This window comes from Chlamydomonas reinhardtii, chromosome 10 (assembly GCF_000002595.2).
Source record: "Chlamydomonas reinhardtii strain CC-503 cw92 mt+ chromosome 10, whole genome shotgun sequence".
In the NCBI taxonomy this organism is placed as follows: domain Eukaryota; kingdom Viridiplantae; phylum Chlorophyta; class Chlorophyceae; order Chlamydomonadales; family Chlamydomonadaceae; genus Chlamydomonas; species Chlamydomonas reinhardtii.
The window spans coordinates 4,042,932-4,062,858 of record NC_057013.1 but is presented as its reverse complement, the minus strand read 5'-3'; the positions used below and the strand labels follow the sequence as shown (position 1 = coordinate 4,062,858).

The window sequence follows — 19,927 nt, the reverse complement described above, 5'->3', positions numbered from 1 at the left end:
ACTCGCTCACGCCACACGCACACGACACACGCACACGCAACACGAAGCGATAGAACGCAAACACAAAGGACTAAAACAGCTCTTAGCGCCCCGCGAGCGCGTCGCACACAACATGCGCACTCGACACGCACGCACACGCACACAACACGCGCGCTCGCAACGCAAAGCGATAGAGCGCTACCACTGCGGACTAACGCAGCTCGCAGCGGCACTCAAGCGAGCAGAAGGACTTGCTCCGACCCCGGGTCACAAGGACCTCGCTCCCGCCACAAGCACACAACGCACGCGCACGTATACGCACACATACGACTATTATGGAATAAGAAGATAGGCACGCGAACCTGGCCACGCGGACGCCTGGGCGCAAACTAGGATAAAATGTCCCGAGCGATGTTCGCGCTCGTGGACGCAGCGGCTCGCGTTGTCGTGCAGTATCATTCACATGGATGAACAGCATGCATTAAACGAATGCCTGAGAAAGTGATCAGGCGCGCGGCGCAATGACAGATACACAATGGAGGGCGAAACGTTGGGCCGCACCTGCAAGAGGCGGCATGCGTGGATTGTGTCCCTTTAAGACTCTCCACAACATATCACATCGCTTCTGGAGCGGATGAAAGCCCGGTGCGGACGCAAGCCCGGTAACGTCGAACTTGCCTCGCTGCTTTGATGCACTTCAAGCAAGGCTACGTACTCTGTACATCCTGTTGTCTAGCATGTTGAACGAGCGTCGTTAAAGCTAACGGCAACGGAATGCTGCGAGTTCGCGCGGAAGCGTACGTTGACACAGCGGGAGCCGCGCAGAAACGAAGTGAGCGCTCAGATGAAACCTTGGAGCAGCGTACGGAGCGCCAGAAGAAGGATGCGGACCGGAAACGGCTGAAGCGCGCGGCGATGACCGTGGAGGACAAGGCCGCTGCGAACGAAAAGCATGCGAAGCGGCAAAAACAGTACCGCAAGGAGGGGTATCGGGGTCCAGCAGTGACCGGAGAGACAGTTCAGTTGACTTCTGCATGGACCGAGGGCGCCTCAAACTTCAACGCTCAACTGTAAGTTGTCCAGTCCAGTGTGCCGTTGCCCACATTCGATTTAGCGGCCGGTCATTGCCAACAGGTTGACGCTGGAGGCTGTGAAAGGGGCGCCACCATGGGTGCCTGTCTGTGAGAAGCCGGACTGCAGGAGAACGACTGGGTTCGTCAAGGCATGTGGGGTGTATGCGTGCAAGCTTGGGCACGTACACTCCCATAGGCATGGGCATACACCAGCTTTCCCTGTCAGGTTGACCTTCCCCAGTGGAGGGAGCTTCGTGGCAGCTATTGTCGATGATGTGCTGTTGGAGGGCGTACCAAAGCTCTCTACAGCATCAGTGCAGGAACTGAGAAACGCCATCAGCACATTCCAGCCAGCGGACTGCACAGTCAGTGTCCGAACCCCACATCGCCTGGCCCTGGTCACCTCAGCAGTCAAGGTGTGCACAGGTGGTAAAGCAATGGCCGCAGGGCCCATTGCCGCAGCAACGACGGCCTTGAGCGTGGTGGCCGTGGCCAGGTCAGTTGCATCTCCGCAGCGCCACCGCCCCGTGATTCTCTGCCCAGCCACCTGGCCCCTGCGCCATGCCTGATGAGGGACACAGCGCTCTGTTAAATCTAACTGCTTCTCTGCCCTCGCTTTCCCTGCCCCGTACCCTCTGCTTGCAGCAACGCCGCGGTGACTGCGGGCTCGAGCGCGCCCGCCGCGGCCACTGCCTCCGGCACCAGCCCTGGCTCGCACGTTGTGGCCACGCCCAGGTCAGTCGCGTGCGTCTTTGCAGCTCCACCCCCCCTGTCGCTCCGCACACCTAGCTCTCCCGTTCGCTGTGCCTGTGGCGCCTGCGTTCTTGCTTCACTGCCCGCCTGATGATGGACACGCGTGTGTCAGTTTAATGTGACTGCTTCTCTGCCCTCGATTTCCCTGCCCCGTACCCTCTGCTTGCAGCAACGCCGCGGTGACTGCGGGCTCGAGCGCGCCCGCCGCGGCCACTGCCTCCGGCACCAGCCCTGGCGCGCACGTTGTGGCCGCGCCCAGGTCAGTCGCGTGCATCTTTGCAGCTCCACCCCCCCTGGCGCTCCGCACACCGTTCGCTGTGCCTGTGGCACCTGCGTTCTTGCTTCACTGCCCGCCTGATGATGGACACGAGAGTGTCAGTTTAATGTGACTGCTTCTCTGCCCGCGCTTTCCCTGCCCCGTACCCTCTGCTTGCAGCAACGCCGCGGTGACTGCGGGCTTGAGCGCGCCCGCCGCGGCCACTGCCTCCGGCACCAGCCCTGGCTCGCACGTTGTGGCCGCGCCCAGGTCAGTCGCGTGCGTCTTTGCAGCTCCGACCCCCCTGTCGCTCCGCACACCTAGCTCTCCTGATTGCTGTGCCTGTGGCGCCTGCGTTCTTGCTTCACTGCCCGCCTGATGATGGACACGAGAGTGTCAGTTTCATGTGACTGCTTCTCTGCCCTCGCTTTCCCTGCCTTGTCCCCTCTGCTTGCAGCAACGCCGCGGTGACTGCGGGCTTGAGCGCGCCCGCCGCGGCCACGGCGTCCGGCACCAGCCCTGGCTCGCACGTTGTGGCCACGCCCAGGTCAGTCGCGTGCGTCTTTGCAGCTCCACCCCCCCTGTCGCTCCGCACACCTAGCTCTCCTGATTGCTGTGCCTGTGGCACCTGCGTTCTTGCTTCACTGCCCGCCTGATGATGGACACGAGAGTGTCAGTTTAATGTGACTGCTTCTCTGCCCTCGCTTTCCCTGTCCCGTCCTCTCTGCTTGCAGCAACGCCGCGGTGTCTGCAGGCTTGAGCGCGCCCGCCGCGGCCACGGCCTCCGGCACCAGCCCTGGCTCGCACGTTGTGGCCGCGCCCAGGTCAGTCGCGTGCATCTTTGCAGCTCCACCCCCCCCTGTTGCTCCGCACACCGTTCGCTGTGCCTGTGGCGCCTGCGTTCTTGCTTCACTGCCCGCCTGATGATGGACACGCGTGTGTCAGTTTAATGTGACTGCTTCTCTGCCCTCGCTTTCCCTGCCCCGTACCCTCTGCTTGCAGCAACGCCGCGGTGACTGCGGGCTTGAGCGCGCCCGCCGCGGCCACGGCCTCCGGCACCAGCCCTGGCTCGCACGTTGTGGCCGCGCCCAGGTCAGTCGCGTGCATCTTTGCAGCTCCACCCCCCCTGTTGCTCCGCACACCGTTCGCTGTGCCTGTGGCGCCTGCGTTCTGGCTTCACTGCCCGCCTGATGATGGACACGCGTGTGTCAGTTTAATGTGACTGCTTCTCTGCCCTCGCTTTCCCTGCCCCGTACCCTCTGCTTGCAGCAACGCCGCGGTGACTGCGGGCTTGAGCGCGCCCGCCGCGGCCACGGCCTCCGGCACCAGCCCTGGCTCGCACGTTGTGGCCGCGCCCAGGTCAGTCGCGTGCATCTTTGCAGCTCCACCCCCCCTGTTGCTCCGCACACCGTTCGCTGTGCCTGTGGCGCCTGCGTTCTTGCTTCACTGCCCGCCTGATGATGGACACGCGTGTGTCAGTTTAATGTGACTGCTTCTCTGCCCTCGCTTTCCCTGCCCTGTCCCCTGTGCTTGCAGCAACGCCGCGGTGACTGCGGGCTTGAGCGCGCCCGCCGCGGCCACTGCCCCCGGCACCAGCCCTGGCTCGCACGTTGTGGCCGCGCCCAGGTCAGTCGCGTGCGTCTTTGCAGCTCCACCCCCCCTGTCGCTCCGCACACCTAGCTCTCCCGTTCGCTGTGCCTGTGGCGCCTGCGTTCTTGCTTCACTGCCCGCCTGATGATGGACACGCGTGTGTCAGTTTAATGTGACTGCTTCTCTGCCCTCGCTTTCCCTGCCCTGTCCCCTGTGCTTGCAGCAACGCCGCGGTGACTGCGGGCTTGAGCGCGCCCGCCGCGGCCACTGCCTCCGGCACCAGCCCTGGCTCGCACGTTGTGGCCGCGCCCAGGTCAGTCGCGTGCGTCTTTGCAGCTCCACCCCCCTGTCGCTCCGCACACCTAGCTCTCCTGATTGCTGTGCCTGTGGCACCTGCGTTCTTGCTTCACTGCCCGCCTGATGATGGACACGCGTGTGTCAGTTTAATGTGACTGCTTCTCTGCCCTCGCTTTCCCTGTCCCGTCCTCTCTGCTTGCAGCAACGCCGCGGTGTCTGCAGGCTTGAGCGCGCCCGCCGCGGCCACGGCCTCCGGCACCAGCCCTGGCTCGCACGTTGTGGCCGCGCCCAGGTCAGTCGCGTGCGTCTTTGCAGCTCCACCCCCCTGTCGCTCCGCACACCTAGCTCTCCCGTTCGCTGTGCCTGTGGCGCCTGCGTTCTTGCTTCACTGCCCGCCTGATGATGGACACGCGTGTGTCAGTTTAATGTGACTGCTTCTCTGCCCGCGCTTTCCCTGCCCCGTACCCTCTGCTTGCAGCAACGCCGCGGTGACTGCGGGCTTGAGCGCGCCCGCCGCGGCCACGGCCTCCGGCACCAGCCCTGGCTCGCACTTTGTGGCCGCGCCCAGGTCAGTCGCGTGCGTCTTTGCAGCTCCACCCCCCCTGTTGCTCCGCACACCGTTCGCTGTGCCTGTGGCGCCTGCGTTCGTGCTTCACTGCCCGCCTGATGATGGACACGAGAGTGTCAGTTTAATGTGACTGCTTCTCTGCCCTCGCTTTCCCTGCCCTGTCCCCTCTGCTTGCAGCAACGCCGCGGTGACTGCAGGCTTGAGCGCGCCCGCCGCGGCCACGGCCTCCGGCACCAGCCCTGGCTCGCACGTTGTGGCCGCGCCCAGGTCAGTCGCGTGCGTCTTTGCAGCTCCACCCCCCCTGTCGCTCCGCACACCTAGCTCTCCCGTTCGCTGTGCCTGTGGCGCCTGCGTTCTTGCTTCACTGCCCGCCTGATGATGGACACGCGTGTGTCAGTTTAATGTGACTGCTTCTCTGCCCTCGCTTTCCCTGCCCTGTCCCCTGTGCTTGCAGCAACGCCGCGGTGACTGCGGGCTTGAGCGCGCCCGCCGCGGCCACTGCCTCCGGCACCAGCCCTGGCTCGCACGTTGTGGCCGCGCCCAGGTCAGTCGCGTGCGTCTTTGCAGCTCCACCCCCCTGTCGCTCCGCACACCTAGCTCTCCCGTTCGCTGTGCCTGTGGCGCCTGCGTTCTTGCTTCACTGCCCGCCTGATGATGGACACGCGTGTGTCAGTTTAATGTGACTGCTTCTCTGCCCGCGCTTTCCCTGCCCCGTACCCTCTGCTTGCAGCAACGCCGCGGTGACTGCGGGCTTGAGCGCGCCCGCCGCGGCCACGGCCTCCGGCACCAGCCCTGGCTCGCACGTTGTGGCCGCGCCCAGGTCAGTCGCGTGCGTCTTTGCAGCTCCACCCCCCCTGTTGCTCCGCACACCGTTCGCTGTGCCTGTGGCGCCTGCGTTCTTGCTTCACTGCCCGCCTGATGATGGACACGAGAGTGTCAGTTTAATGTGACTGCTTCTCTGCCCTCGCTTTCCCTGCCCTGTCCCCTCTGCTTGCAGCAACGCCGCGGTGACTGCAGGCTTGAGCGCGCCCGCCGCGGCCACGGCCTCCGGCACCAGCCCTGGCTCGCACGTTGTGGCCGCGCCCAGGTCAGTCGCGTGCGTCTTTGCAGCTCCACCCCCCCTGTCGCTCCGCACACCTAGCTCTCCCGTTCGCTGTGCCTGTGGCGCCTGCGTTCTTGCTTCACTGCCCGCCTGATGATGGACACGCGTGTGTCAGTTTAATGTGACTGCTTCTCTGCCCTCGCTTTCCCTGCCCTGTCCCCTGTGCTTGCAGCAACGCCGCGGTGACTGCGGGCTTGAGCGCGCCCGCCGCGGCCACTGCCTCCGGCACCAGCCCTGGCTCGCACGTTGTGGCCGCGCCCAGGTCAGTCGCGTGCGTCTTTGCAGCTCCACCCCCCCTGTCGCTCCGCACACCTAGCTCTCCCGTTCGCTGTGCCTGTGGCGCCTGCGTTCTTGCTTCACTGCCCGCCTGATGATGGACACGAGAGTGTCAGTTTAATGTGACTGCTTCTCTGCCCTCGCTTTCCCTGCCCTGTCCCCTCTGCTTGCAGCAACGCCGCGGTGTCTGCGGGCTTGAGCGCGCCCGCCGCGGCCACGGCCTCCGGCACCAGCCCTGGCTCGCACGTTGTGGCCGCGCCCAGGTCAGTCGCGTGCGTCTTTGCAGCTCCACCCCCCCTGTTGCTCCGCACACCTAGCTCTCCCGTTCGCTGTGCCTGTGGCGCCTGCGTTCTTGCTTCACTGCCCGCCTGATGATGGACACGAGAGTGTCAGTTTAATGTGACTGCTTCTCTGCCCTCGCTTTCCCTGCCCTGTCCCCTGTGCTTGCAGCAACGCCGCGGTGACTGCGGGCTTGAGCGCGCCCGCCGCGGCCACTGCCTCCGGCACCAGCCCTGGCTCGCACGTTGTGGCCGCGCCCAGGTCAGTCGCGTGCGTCTTTGCAGCTCCAACCCCCCTGTCGCTCCGCACACCTAGCTCTCTGTCCCGTCCTCTCTGCTTGCAGCAACGCCGCGGTGCACCTTCCCTGTCCCGTCCTCTCTGCTTGCAGCAACGCCGCGGTGTCTGCAGGCTTGAGCGCGCCCGCCGCGGCCACGGCCTCCGGCACCAGCCCTGGCTCGCACGTTGTGGCCGCGCCCAGGTCAGTCGCGTGCATCTTTGCAGCTCCACCCCCCCTGTTGCTCCGCACACCGTTCGCTGTGCCTGTGGCGCCTGCGTTCTTGCTTCACTGCCCACCTGATGATGGACACGAGAGTGTCAGTTTAATGTGACTGCTTCTCTGCCCTCGCTTTCCCTGCCCTGTCCCCTCTGCTTGCAGCAACGCCGCGGTGACTGCGGGCTCGAGCGCGCCCGCCGCGGCCACGGCCTCCGGCACCAGCCCTGGCTCGCACGTTGTGGCCGCGCCCAGGTCAGTCGCGTGCGTCTTTGCAGCTCCACCCCCCCTGTCGCTCCGCACACCTAGCTCTCCCGTTCGCTGTGCCTGTGGCGCCTGCGTTCTTGCTTCACTGCCCGCCTGATGATGGACACGCGTGTGTCAGTTTAATGTGACTGCTTCTCTGCCCTCGCTTTCCCTGCCCTGTCCCCTGTGCTTGCAGCAACGCCGCGGTGACTGCGGGCTCAAGCGCGCCCGCCGCGGCCACGGCCTCCGGCACCAGCCCTGGCTCGCACGTTGTGGCCGCGCCCAGGTCAGTCGCGTGCGTCTTTGCAGCTCCAACCCCCCTGTCGCTCCGCACACCTAGCTCTCCTGATTGCTGTGCCTGTGGCACCTGCGTTCTTGCTTCACTGCCCGCCTGATGATGGACACGAGAGTGTCAGTTTAATGTGACTGCTTCTCTGCCCTCGCTTTCCCTGCCCTGTCCCCTCTGCTTGCAGCAACGCCGCGGTGTCTGCGGGCTTGAGCGCGCCCGCCGCGGCCACGGCCTCCGGCACCAGCCCTGGCTCGCACGTTGTGGCCACGCCCAGGTCAGTCGCGTGCATCTTTGCAGCTCCCCCCCCCTGTCGCTCCGCACACCTTTCGCTGTGCCTGTGGCACCTGCGTTCTTGCTTCACTGCCCGCCTGATGATGGACACGCGTGTGTCAGTTTAATGTGACTGCTTCTCTGCCCTCGCTTTCCCTGCCCTGTCCCCTGTGCTTGCAGCAACGCCGCGGTGTCTGCAGGCTTGAGCGCGCCCGCCGCGGCCACTGCCTCCGGCACCAGCCCTGGCTCGCACGTTGTGGCCGCGCCCAGGTCAGTCGCGTGCGTCTTTGCAGCTCCACCCCCCTGTCGCTCCGCACACCTAGCTCTCCCGTTCGCTGTGCCTGTGGCGCCTGCGTTCTTGCTTCACTGCCCGCCTGATGATGGACACGCGTGTGTCACTTTAATGTGACTGCTTCTCTGCCCTCGCTTTCCCTGCCCTGTCCCCTGTGCTTGCAGCAACGCCGCGGTGACTGCGGGCTTGAGCGCGCCCGCCGCGGCCACTGCCTCCGGCACCAGCCCTGGCTCACACGTTGTGGCCGCGCCCAGGTCAGTCGCGTGCATCTTTGCAGCTCCACCCCCCCTGTCGCTCCGCACACCTAGCTCTCCCGTTCGCTGTGCCTGTGGCGCCTGCGTTCTTGCTTCACTGCCCGCCTGATGATGGACACGAGAGTGTCAGTTTAATGTGACTGCTTCTCTGCCCTCGCTTTCCCTGCCCTGTCCCCTCTGCTTGCAGCAACGCCGCGGTGTCTGCGGGCTTGAGCGCGCCCGCCGCGGCCACGGCCTCCGGCACCAGTCCTGGCTCGCACGGTGATGCACACCGACAACACGATGCGCAACGGAAACGGGAGGCGCGCTCCAAAGAGTCTGACGCGCAGCGTGCTGAACGGCAGAAGAAGGACTCAGACCGCAAACGTCACAAACGTGCAGTTCTTGCAAAGAAGAAGGCCAAGAAGTTAGCTAGGTATCAGTTATGATGTCATGTGTGTGCCAGTTGGTCAGTGCAGTGTCAAAATGGTTCGGGGCCCTCAGCGAAACACCGTGCGGCCGTCATGCTTGAGCAGGGTTGCATTGTACGTTGTACAGTGCGTAATGATACGCACTATGTATTAATGTGGCGATAGTACGCGGGGAGCGGGCCTGGAGGGCAGGCAGGGGATGATGGGTGCCGCATCATGCCTCAGCACACCATTTCCTGGTCGTATCGCATCAGTTGAATTCTTATAAGCCACGCATGAGTGGTATTTGAGCGGTGCTTGCGAAACTGGGGAGAAATTTCGTGACAACCTGAGTGCGCATCCCAGCCAAATGAAACATCCCACTGCACTATGGTGACGCACTATCCGTTCCGCGCAGTTGCTCGTCCTTAGTGCCCCACGTGGCGCGCATGCCGGGGTGCCTGGCGCTGCCGGGGTGGCGGGGTGGCGGGTGGTGCCCACGGTTAAGTCGCTGGGCGTGTCTTTTGGTGACTGGTATGCAACCCCCCCTAGCTTGGGCTGGTATTCACAACCCCCCCCCCCCCCTGCCCGTTGCGTTTGAGGGCGTGCTGGGGGTCTTGGGCAAGCTGGTGCGAATGCCGGTCTCTATGTTCTCTATGTTCTCATGCGGTCGCGGCGTCGGCGTACGCCCTGGGCAAGGTGCTCTATCCTTTAGAGTTTGTGGGACTGCCCGGCAACAAGCACATGCTTCGGGCGTTGTGCTTGGGCCTGTTGCCGCTGGTGCAGCACGTGACGGCGCGGCAGGCTGGCCTTGCAGTGCGGTGTGTGCTGGGGGCTCGTGGGCTGCTGACAGGGTTCGTATCTTAATGATATTGAGCAAAAAACCGCCAGTTTGGCCGTTTCCTGAGCATTCGGGTTGCCCCCTAAAGCTCCGCTTTTAGCAAAAGTAGGCCCCCACGGGACCCCCTAAAGCCCCAGCTTGCGGCTTGTTTGGGTATGAGAACGGTGCCTGGAACGCTGGGAGCCAGGTTTGCGCATGAATATGGCATCCTGCAGCTAAGGACGTGCTGTTTGCGCGCGGGGACGTCGTTTCTACCCGGGTTGAAGGGGTTTTGTTGGGGCCATGGAGTCTGCCCCCTGATCAAAGTTTTGCGCTTTCACGATGCGGAAAGCTCAGGCTGAGCTGTCCGCCCAAAATAAGATACGATCCCTGGCTGCTGACATGTCATGGGCCATGGTTGCGGCGGAATGGTTCCGTACGTTGCATCCCGCGGCCACGCCGTTGCGTCTGGTTGTGCGGGAGGGCACCCCGCGTGTTTTGGACAAGGCCGTTTCGACAGAGTGCCAGCCGTTTGTGCGGTTGTTGGGGGCCTTGTCCCACTTGCCGCCTGTGACTCTGGTGGCCCCACCCGCACCGGGTGCCCCCGCCCGCACCGGGCCTCCCCGCCTGTGCCCCGCCCCCCCTCCCCATGGCCTCCACGTTTGCCCCACCCTTGCACCCCGTGTTCCTTCGTGTCTACTGACATCTACTGCAGCGTTGGCGCTGGTCGGCGCCCCCCTCACTTCCTGCTGCAAAGATGAATGCAACTTCCAACGCTTTTGCTTAGCCTGCGCGTTCCCTTCCCCCGACCCCTCCCCACCTCAAGCACCCCAAACCCCGCGGCCTGAGCTACGGCCCCCTCAAGCCGCAGGCTTGTTAAGACGCCCATCAGTAAACCATCTGCACCCAGTTCAGTGACCCCGGGTCACTTGGCGGTTCCCCCCGAAATCGCGCCCTGTAGCGCCCGCGCGCACATTCATAATATTCCTCATAATGCAAAAGGCCGATGCGAGCAAAGACAGCCCGCGAAACAGCGCCCCTCAGGAAAAACGACTTCAATGCATGTCGTCGCGCGCACCGCAGTGTCACTGCAAATGCTTTCAATGCGTCGAAATGTCCATAATGCTCATTTCAGCTCTTGTCGGGGGACAACGAGCTCAGCCTGCCTTCATCGCGCCCTCAGTAACGCCACATCGCATTTTCTTGCCGCGGTGCCATAGACACCGCGATATACTTCACAATGCTTTATATTACATAGAAGCTATATAAACACGATTCGTGGACACTAACGAGCACAGCTGCTTCAAATCGCTCCCTCACGTTGGTCCCTCCCCGCTGTAGCAGAGCCATAGGCCTCGCTGGCCACGCCTAAATGACTTTGACATATATAAGGCGCTGCTAGACATGGCAGAGCTGCAAATCCCGGCGATGCACCTCCCGCGTTCCTGGGCATGGCATTGTTGCGCCGTTGCGCCAGCGAGGACGCGTCTATCTTCCCTGCACAGCATTTCCGACATCCTTTGGCAAGTCTCTTCTGCAAGTTCTACCACACAAGATCCTGCAGCCAAGTCACTCGGCGCAACAGCTGCGCACGACCGGCGCCACCTCCGGTCCCGCTGGGCCCTACCACCTTGCCTGCTGCTCCTGCTTTGCACTTCGTGTTGCTCTATGCTGTTCAGTTCTCGGCCTGTCATCAACATCCGCCTGCCTTCTCGCATGCAGCGCATCCAGGCGTGCCAACCGCCCTGTGCCCCGCCCTGCACACAGCCCCCTCCCCCCTCCCTCCTTGGAGCAGCCCCTTCCCCCTCCCTCCTTGGAGGGACACCCCCACAGACGTCTTGCACCGGGGTCCGCACATCCGGCGCCACCTCCGGCCCAACCTACTTGCCTGCTGATCCTGCGTCGCACTTCCAGTCATGCTTTCTGCTGTTCCGTTCTCGCCCTGCTCTCCACTTTCGCCTGCCTTCTCGCATGCCGCGCATCCCGGCGTGCCAACCGCCCGTTGCCCCGCCCTGCTCACATCGACCCCTTCCCCCTCCCTCCTTGGAGGGACAACCCCACAGACGTCTTGCACCGGGGTCCGTACGGACCCCGGCTTTGTTATGTTGCCAAAGGTTTATGGACGATTTCGACATGAAAACCGACCCGGGGTCTGTTTTGCTACGATTTTTGTACAGCGCGTCTTGTGGCGCGGGCACAACTTCATGGGATACACCGTGTCACATAGGCCACGTTGGCCGCCATGCGACACCGCTAGCGACGAACTGCAAGCGCTCGGCAAGCGATGCATGGGCGCCGTCGACCTCCGCAAATAACTGGCTGCATCTCGCGGCGTGGGCAGCACTGCATCGGATAGACCGTATCACATAGGCCAAGTTTTCGAATCCGCGTCAGTGCTAGCGACAACATGCAAGCGCTCGGCAAGCGCTGCATGGGCGCCGGCGACCATCGCAAATGAAGGGCTAGCGCTACAAAGTCAGCTTCGTAGTTTGCGTAACTGACTAATGTTATTGTTATTCGAACTGCGTGGATTCAGCAAACGGTATATTAGGACCGGTTAATCAAGACAGTCCCTGGCAGGGAAATTTGGGCACAGGCCAAACGTTTCGTGTGAACACATTGCATACACACCATACACCCTAAAAGTATCCAACGGCAAGCGGGAATGTCATGGCCAAGCCATGGCATGTAAGCGCTCGGCAAACACCAAGGCGACCCCGCAGCAGAGTCGCCTTACAACTATCGCGCGCTACGCCAACCTTGACAGCTTGTTATTCCCCGTCGCCGCGGTCGACGCTCACACACCCTGCTTTGCCTCTGCGGACCGCCATGCGAGCCATGGGGCGTGCCCTAAGGGAGTCAACTTACATGGGACTCAATGTTATATTGCTGAGCACGAGAGGAGGCGTGTACAGGTAGTGGCCCTTAGTGGCGTAGAGCTGAGGTGACAGGAGGCTCGTACAGTAATGGCGACTGAAGTCTTAGTATGATCTGAGTGCCAGAGTCGTATCATACGTTTGATCAACGGTACTGCGGATGCTGGCGTGCGCAGCACCTCCCGGACCGCTGACCGGGGTCGGGGCCAAGCACCCAAGCAAGCACCTCTTCGGGAAAATGGAGTCCGGAGAAACGGGATCCAATGAACGCAGACTTGCTCGTGCTCGCCCGCGCAGCTTCTAAATACTTACGTATTCATGTACTATTAGTGGCTGGGCCAACACCCTGTGCAATTGCAAGGTCGCGCGGAGTTCCCCCCGCATGCCCGCAGCTCAGCCCCGCACCCTCGTCAACCCGGGAACGGCACGCACAAATGAACGATTCCAACCTGGATCCATGGTATGCCCCAGCCACGCCCCTCTCCCCCACGGCACCACCCACATTTCCCCAACCCCACCTCACCCCAGCGCCCCTGGCCATGGATGCCCCAACGCACCGTTTGCAAAGACAAATAGCAGCACACACTGGTACAAGGTCATTTGCAATCATGACAGCAGTTAGCCGGTCCATGACGCTGGCACGCTGCTTGGAATAATATGACCAGAAAGATGACGTGTAGACAGTGCTCGTATCTTGTAGATGCCCTCAGGCACCCGGCATCTACACATGCGTAGATGACCCTGACCGCGGCGTCTACACTTAAGCCCCCAAGCCCCCTAAAACGTCTACGCTTCCCCCATTTTTGCGCCAAAACCGGCCAAAACCGTCTACACTGCGTAGATGCGTGGCACCCAAACCCAAAATTTTTTCTCCGCCTTCGGCGGATTTTGGGCACATTTCTACAGTGTAGATGGAAGATACGAGCACTGCGTGTAGAGTGCAGGGTAGACACATGTGAAACGTACATGTTGCAGTACGGTTGAGTGGTTGGACCCGTGCACGTCATCATGACTCTGACTGCACCCTGCACCCTACGCACGCCAACCCAGCGCGCTTCATCCCATATAAGTCCTCCCACGTGTATGCCACAGAGCACGCACTCGATACAAAGGGTTCATGTCACAAATGTACAAGACACACATACGGTAGCTCGCCCGTTTCACATAAACCCAGCGCCAGCTTCAAGAGTTCGGCTGCCTACTGTCCTCCCATAACCGAGTCCTTCTCACTGCGGCGCACAGTTGGCCACAGCTTGCCATTAGGTTGTCAAGGTCCATGTGGCGCGCGCCCACAAAACTAACACACATCTAAAGGACTTAAGGACTGCTGCCTGCACGGCTGCATCCTCCTGGGGTTCGCTCTACGTCCTCCTGCCTGTCCTGACCGCCACGGCACCATCCGTACAGCTACAACTAAAACTCGCCACCTCACCTTGTACGCCGGAGCCTGCGCAACCTTCCTCCTTCGCCGCACGGCAAGATGCACTTGCTCGTTGCTGCCCGTGTCTCACGCCCCCTGCCCCATGCCCACCCCAACTGTCTCCCAGTCTTCCGCTTCCTCCTTTGCCACCACATGCCATGCATGCCCGCTACTGGCGCAGCTCGGGCTTGGAGCTCGGGACTGCGCCTCACATGGCGTACCCCTGCCTCAGCTCCTCCTCGTCATAGCCGTCATAGTTGCCCTCGTAGCCGCCCTGCAGCCCCTCATCGCCGGGGCCCCACGTGCCGCCGTTGGTGCCCAGGTCGTCGAAGTCCGCCACCAACCGCTGGTCGCCGATGTTGTAGTAGCCTGTGGCCGGACACGAGCAGGAGCAGCCAAGTGGTTGGTACCGCAGCCGTGAGGGCACGGGGCAGAGGCACGAGGCAAGACCGTGCGCAAGCATGCGTGCGGTCACGCAGCAGGCTGAGCAAGAGACACAACTGACCGTCGCCGCCGCTGTAGTCCACCTCCGTCTCGTCGTCGTACCCGTTGCGCTGGCGGCCGGCGTGCTGCGTACGACAACGCAGACGTGGCCAGTGAGTACGGTATACGCAACTGGCGCAGGGGCTGGGGCACAGACAGTGGCACACTGGACACTGCAACCCAAGGCAATCACGGCAACCATATGCAACACCGCTGGCTGACTCACCGCCGCCATGCCGCCCGCGGGCTGCGACACCACGTCCAGCCACTCCTGGTTGAAGGACTCGAACTTGAGGTTGCGGATCTGCACCGCCCACTCCTCGTCCGTGTCCATGATGATGTCCAGGCACTGGTCCGCCACACGCCGCACCTGTGCAGGTTGACAGAGGCGTAATCAGGGCAGGCCAGCACAGCGTCTTCAAGGGGTTGCAGTCAACACGCGCAGCCATGTGGCCATCGCTGGTTGACCTGTTGCTTGGCGCCCGCTGCCGCCACCTCGCGCCCGCCTGCGCCTTCGCATCCCCTCTCCTACCTCCTTGTTCTTGTCCTGCAGCAGGTCCACCAGGTAGAACACAACCTGCTGCGTGTTGGTCAGCAGCGAGGCGCGCGTCTCGTCGTGCAGCAGGAACTTGTGGAACGTGAACGCGATCTGCAGCACGAACTCGTCGTCCTCCTTCTTGTCGCCCATGAGCTGGAACAGCGTCGTGACCTGCGAGCGAGCGGCGCATGAGCATACAGGATCATGTACGGTAGTCTGCAACCGCGATATCGCATCAGGCACGCCGACTTGATTGAGAGTTTGTGCGATCGCATGCTTGTGCCACTGAAGTGCGCGGTATCGCCGGTAAGGCTTTGTAAACACAGATCTAGCGTACACAGGCCAGGCGAGGGCATGGGGTTGCTGCACACCCGCGTCGTGCTCCCGCCTGCGCACCCACCAGCCCGCTGCTGACGATGAGCGGCGCGGTGCCCTCGTTGCACAGCACGCCCACGAACATGACCACCTCCAGCAGGATGTCGTCGTCCACGGCGCCCGGCTGCGCGTAGGTGGCCAGGAAGGTGAGCAGGTCGTGCTTGCGCACCAGCCCCAGGAAGTCGAACTCGGGGATGTAGAGGTTGGCCAGGCAGCCCAGCACCTCCACGAACAGCTCAGCGGTGATGTCGGGCGCCTGGGGACAAGGGGGATCAGGAGACAGGGAGGGAGGCAGCCAGGGTTGGAGGAGTTGCTGGCGAAAAAAGTGTAGACCGGGTTGGCAAGCCATGAGGCAGGCGTAAGCAGTGAGTGAGAGTGGACCAGGCTGCAATGCTTGGTGGGCGGAGAAGGGCTGCAGGCGGCCGGGTGGGGCGGCATGGTGTGGTACCAAAGCAACAGTTAGGCTGGCGCGAGAGGCGGCCGCACCACACGCACCCGCAGCAACGTGACCAGCTGCTCCACGTACGGCCCGAAGCGGCGCTTGATGTTGATCCCCTCCTGCTGGCTCAGGTTGCGCAGCACCTTGAACATCAGCTCGTCGCACGTCTGGAAGGCGCGCCGCATCATCTTGTCGAAGCGGTCGCCCTCGCACATCGTCTATGGGAAGTGGGAATCGGTTGCGCGGGCGTCAGGGTGGGCCCATGCATCGTGTGCTATCCAGCTCAGCGGTGCAAGAGTTCAACAACGGTAATGTCAGCAATGGCACGGGCGCCTGGCTCACCTCCGCGTTGCGCGGGTTCTGCGTGAGGTTGACTGCCAGCGCGATGAGCTCCGGTGTGTTGCGCAGGTCCGCCTGGACATACGATTGAGGTTAAGCAAGCCTCAGCGCTTGGCCCGCGGTTTATATAGCAGACAACAACGTCGTAGAAGACCCCACAAGCAGTGACAGCAGCAGCGACGGCTGTAACCAACATACGCGTTGTTATGCGCGCACGTACCTGCACGCGCATGAGCATGTCGTACATCTTGTTGAGGCAGTCAGTGAAGGTGAAGAGGCTCTTGTACTTGTCCTCCATGGAGATGTGGTACAGCAGGCCCAGCACCACCGGCTGGAAGCGCGGCACCATCATTAGCTCCACCGCCTGCACACGCGCAGCGTGCCGTGCCGGTATGGGGTGACAGGCATCAGGTTGGACCGACTAGTCCGTAACACGACACCATGCTGCACATTGCGCCAGCTGGCCTCCTCCACCAATGTACACGCATACCCGAGCAGCTCGGAGGGAGGCACTTGCGCAGGCAGAGGCGCAGGCACGGGTGCAGGCACAGGTGCAGGCGCACCTTGGGTATGAGGCCGTGCTTGACCATGTCGTCCCGCAGGCTGTGGTCGAAGGACAGGTTATGCAGCAGGCGCAGCACGCTCATGAGCAACACGTCGTTCAGCACCGGCACGAACTTCATCAGCTTCTCCACGATCTTGCAGCTGGACATGGTCTCCTTGTTCTCCTGCACGGGCACGGATGAAGGGTGGGTTTGAAAGCGGCGGCCACATGCTCACCCATGCGCGGCGGCATTGCCATGCGTGGGGACTGCGTACAGTCATCGTACGCGTGGTAGCGGGCCGTGTTCCTGTGCGCCCGCACCTACCTTGTAGATGGAGAGCTTCTTGAGGAAGGTGGTGGCCAGGATGAGCAGCTCCACGTTGGAGCGCTCCAGCATCTTCACCAGGTACACCACGATGTTCTGTGCAGACAGTTCCGGGCGACGCGTCAATCCGCCGACACGCGCAATCAAGCAACGGCGCAAGCACAAAAGGGCGCGGCCCCTGCCCGTTTGTGGGGTCAGCTTTGTGTAGCCCTGCCCCGCGCCAGCCCCTTCAGCACGCCTTCAAAGCACACAGGCACGGGCGCCCACCTTCTTCTTCATCTTGCGCTCCACCTCGATGTCCTCGCTCAGGTTGAGCAGCATGTAGAAGGCGATGTACAGCAGCCGGTCCTGCTTCTGAATTAGCGCCAGCAGCTTCTTCTCGCGCTCGCTCAGCGTCACCTGCGGCAGGGATAGCACCGACGCAGGTCACCAGTCAGCTGCCGCCAGATACAACACCGGGCCAGCAAGCTGCTGCGACGGGTTCCACTTGACACGTCCTGACGCCGCGTTACCAGATTGCTGGTCCAGCAGCACAAGCACCGTCTCATGTTATGAGCGTGCAGAAGTTTGGCGGTCGCCTAGCACACGGTCGTGCCTGTCCCCGCCACTGCCCCATGCTTTTGCAGGCGCCGTTTCCTGCTTACGGCTGCTGCCGCTGCTGGCACTGCCAACAACCCCGGACCTCTCGCCACTCCCACCTGGCCCTGGCTGGCCTCCAACGCCTTCTGCGCCACCATGGCGGGCGAGATGTTCTCCTCCGACGCCCTGCGTCACGGGGGGGGGGGCACCACATCCAACAGCGAGGGGACTTCAGCGGTCCGTAGCCAACACCTCAAGCCTTACCACCAGCCCATGGGCCGTGTCCTGCCAGGCCGCCCCCAGCTTCTCGGCCAGTGCTGCAGCCTTGCTCCTGCCCAGCTGCTACCCACCCACCTGTGCTCCGTGCGCTTGATCTCCAGGTCAATCAGGTCCATGGTCAGCGCGCCGACCTGCACGGCAGCGGGGGACCAGGTTATTTCCGCAAGAGTCTGGAGGACGCGCGCCCTGTTCATACCCCTGACCCGGACCTTGACACACCACCTGACCGGGCCCCTTGGGTCAAACGCACCTGGTTCTGCATGATCAGCCCGTGGAACTGCGTGAAGTTGGAGACAGAGAAGAAGACCGAGATGATGTTGGTGCACAGGTCGATGGAGCGCTTGCCGTCCTCACGCAGCACGCGCGACAGCGTCTGCATCAACGTCTCGTGGCTCAGCAGCACCTGTGCGGTCCGGACAAGGCACAGCGTAGGCATCGGCCATTCATGAACCGCATTCTGAGTTCCCCGGCGGCGCGTTTGCAACTCCTCATTTCCAGCCCCGGCTGAGCGCCCGTAACCGCACCCGCAGGAGGAGAACTCGACATCAACCTCATGCTCAACTGCTGACACATGTCAGCCTTTGCAGTGTGCATCAACGCCCCCCATGAACGGCTAACCCCTCCATCCCGCACCTCGAAGTTCTCCGTGTTCCGGAACAGCTGCGCGATCATGCCCGTGGCGCGGACCTTCTTGGGCATCTCCTCCTCGTACAGGCCCTCCTACGCGGCAGAAGAGCCCACCACCGCCAGACAAGTTCAGGTACAAAGGCGCAGTGAGCTCTTCCCATGAGCAGCCCGTGGTCTTGCTCATAGCCCGGCCAGTCAAGCTGGCAGCAAAGGCTCGGTACTGACCCCTGGCGGTCACCAGGCCCACGACCCCAAATGCCAAGTGGAGGCGCAGTATGTGAGCTATCGACGATATGAACCCATCGCTCTTGAGTACTCTTCCTCGTTGTTGCCTTTGTCGCGCAGCCGTTCCCGGCTGCACCCCAAGTGCGCATGCCAACCGTTGCTGCCGCTGAGATGTTGAGCCTTCCTTCCACCCCTGAGCTCCTGTCACAGATGAGTCCCCGCCGCTCACAATGTACTCGTCCAGCTTGTTCATGTACGCCTGCTCATACTGCTTCTGCTGCATCTTGAAGATCTGCATCGCCTGCGCCTGGCGCCGCGCCTGCAGGTCCGCCCGCTCCTCCGCCTCTGTCCACGGGGTGTAGGTAGACCGTAGCATGTCAATGGGATTCCAACCAACCCAGCTTAGGTCGTGTCAAGCTCCCAGCTATCCGAGGCATGGCCACGCCACCTTCCCTACCACACGGAGCAGGGCCCCTATGCATAAGCTTGCTTGTGCGCTCCATTCCTCCGCGGCCGCCAGAACGCGCTAAAATCCCGGGTCATAACATATGGGCTGATCCCTCCGCACGGGCAGCCCACCTGCATCCAACCGGCTCTGCGCCTTCGGCGCCGGCTTCCCGTTCAGCATGGGAGCAGGCGCCCCAGCTGCCGCCGGTGGCTTTTTGGAGGGGGTGCTGGGCGGCTGCCCCGGCTTTTGTGGCGACTGCGCCACATTCGACGGCGGGGGCGGAGCTGCTGCCGCTGACTTCGCTGGAGACGCCGCAGCAGGCTTGGCTGCGGGCTTTGCCTTTGCATCGGCTCCGCCACCGCCACCCCGGCTCTGCAACTGGTAAAGCAGCTCCTCCACTTGCCCCGCCTGCAGTGGTGGTGCAGGGAACTCGGCGTCAGTTGGCGCCGAGTGAAACCTGCTTCCCCCATGGGGCATTGTCCGCAGTTATTGAGTCAGACCGATGCCATGCAGTGGCTCCGTCCCCTCGCTCTGGGGGAACAACCACTTCGCCGGGCGCACACGCACCTTCGATGGGTGAATGAGCTTGCACTTCTCGATGATTTCCGTTGCTAAGAGCGGAACATTTGTCTTCTCTGACAGGGATTTGACAGAGATCCTGGTGTACAGCATCAGGCGGCGTGTCAGAAGGCCGCCGCGAGCACGAAGCGCACATGAACATGCAACGCCCTACTCCCACTTACTTCTTCTCGCCAGGCTCCTTGCTGATTACTTTTTGACTCCCATCTGACTGCGTGCTAACCTCCTGGACCTGCGGGCGTGCCGCCAATGAAGCACAAAGCCGCGGGTCAAGCAGGGGCATGTCCGCAGCAGCGGCCAGGTCCGCTGGGCCGCCTCGTCGGCCCTTCGGGCGCTGGCCCTTCCGTTTCCTAATCCTACCTCATAGTGCACAACAATTGCGAGCTCCTCTGCGTGCGCCTCGATAGCGCCTGGCTTAATCTTCTTTTTCACCTCCGCCATTTGCGCGGCCGGCCTGTCACTTGCTCTCTATTCTTGTTTTAGTGCCTTGTACTTATGTATGAACAAGGTAAGACTGGAGCTGTTGGGTTCGTCGCAAAGGCTCTGGTAACAAGCTCACAGAAGGTATGTATATTTAGCAAGAACAATCGCGGCAATAATGTAAGGCCAGCTCGCGTTCAGGCCGGTG

At 62.4% G+C, this 19,927-nt stretch overlaps 2 protein-coding genes across 2 annotated transcripts; one reads left to right on the top strand and one right to left on the bottom strand.

The window, feature by feature from the left end:
- Window positions 1–73: 73 nt before the first annotated feature.
- CHLRE_10g449300v5 (uncharacterized protein) lies at window positions 74–9,549 on the top strand. The gene is made up of 28 exons (XM_043066940.1): window positions 74–1,049; window positions 1,114–1,205; window positions 1,461–1,548; window positions 1,698–1,787; window positions 1,975–2,064; window positions 2,242–2,331; window positions 2,519–2,608; window positions 2,796–2,885; window positions 3,064–3,153; window positions 3,331–3,420; window positions 3,598–3,687; window positions 3,875–3,964; window positions 4,151–4,240; window positions 4,427–4,516; window positions 4,694–4,783; window positions 4,971–5,060; window positions 5,247–5,336; window positions 5,514–5,603; window positions 5,791–5,880; window positions 6,068–6,157; window positions 6,345–6,434; window positions 6,562–6,651; window positions 6,829–6,918; window positions 7,106–7,195; window positions 7,383–7,472; window positions 7,649–7,738; window positions 7,925–8,014; window positions 8,202–9,549. Exons 1-28 carry the CDS (start codon window positions 754–756, stop codon window positions 8,440–8,442), a joined length of 2,877 nt encoding a protein of 958 aa, XP_042920337.1. The 5' UTR covers window positions 74–753; the 3' UTR covers window positions 8,443–9,549.
- Window positions 9,550–12,531: 2,982 nt separating this feature from the next.
- CHLRE_10g449250v5 (uncharacterized protein) lies at window positions 12,532–19,923 on the bottom strand. The gene is made up of 20 exons (XM_043066939.1): window positions 19,660–19,923; window positions 19,464–19,531; window positions 19,288–19,378; window positions 18,852–19,128; window positions 18,502–18,617; window positions 18,054–18,140; window positions 17,671–17,823; window positions 17,496–17,551; window positions 17,261–17,327; window positions 16,830–16,961; window positions 16,563–16,658; window positions 16,257–16,421; window positions 15,914–16,057; window positions 15,697–15,768; window positions 15,411–15,572; window positions 14,941–15,171; window positions 14,535–14,711; window positions 14,229–14,372; window positions 14,025–14,088; window positions 12,532–13,888 (listed from the first exon to the last, which is right to left on the bottom strand). The coding sequence occupies exons 1-20, from the start codon at window positions 19,738–19,740 to the stop codon at window positions 13,728–13,730; spliced, it is 2,544 nt and encodes an 847-aa protein (XP_042920336.1). The 5' UTR covers window positions 19,741–19,923; the 3' UTR covers window positions 12,532–13,727.
- Between the last annotated feature and the right edge of the window lie 4 nt (window positions 19,924–19,927).

What these genes read in the sequence shown, in the direction of transcription:
- CHLRE_10g449300v5 (XM_043066940.1), top strand. Translation starts at nt 754, where the DNA reads ATGCTGCGAGTTCGCGCGGAAGCGTACGTTGACACAGCGGGAGCCGCG. An exon ending in CACGTTGTGGCCGCGCCCAG is followed by an intron (nt 5,604 to 5,790) that starts GTCAGTCGCGTG and finishes CTGTGCTTGCAG; the next exon opens with CAACGCCGCGGTGACTGCGG. An exon ending in CACGTTGTGGCCGCGCCCAG is followed by an intron (nt 7,739 to 7,924) that starts GTCAGTCGCGTG and finishes CTGTGCTTGCAG; the next exon opens with CAACGCCGCGGTGACTGCGG.
- CHLRE_10g449250v5 (XM_043066939.1), bottom strand. Translation starts at nt 19,740, where the DNA reads ATGGCGGAGGTGAAAAAGAAGATTAAGCCAGGCGCTATCGAGGCGCAC. An exon ending in GGAACACGGAGAACTTCGAG is followed by an intron (nt 17,824 to 18,053) that starts GTGCGGGATGGA and finishes CGGACCGCACAG; the next exon opens with GTGCTGCTGAGCCACGAGAC. An exon ending in AGCTGGTCACGTTGCTGCGG is followed by an intron (nt 15,172 to 15,410) that starts GTGCGTGTGGTG and finishes CCTTGTCCCCAG; the next exon opens with GCGCCCGACATCACCGCTGA.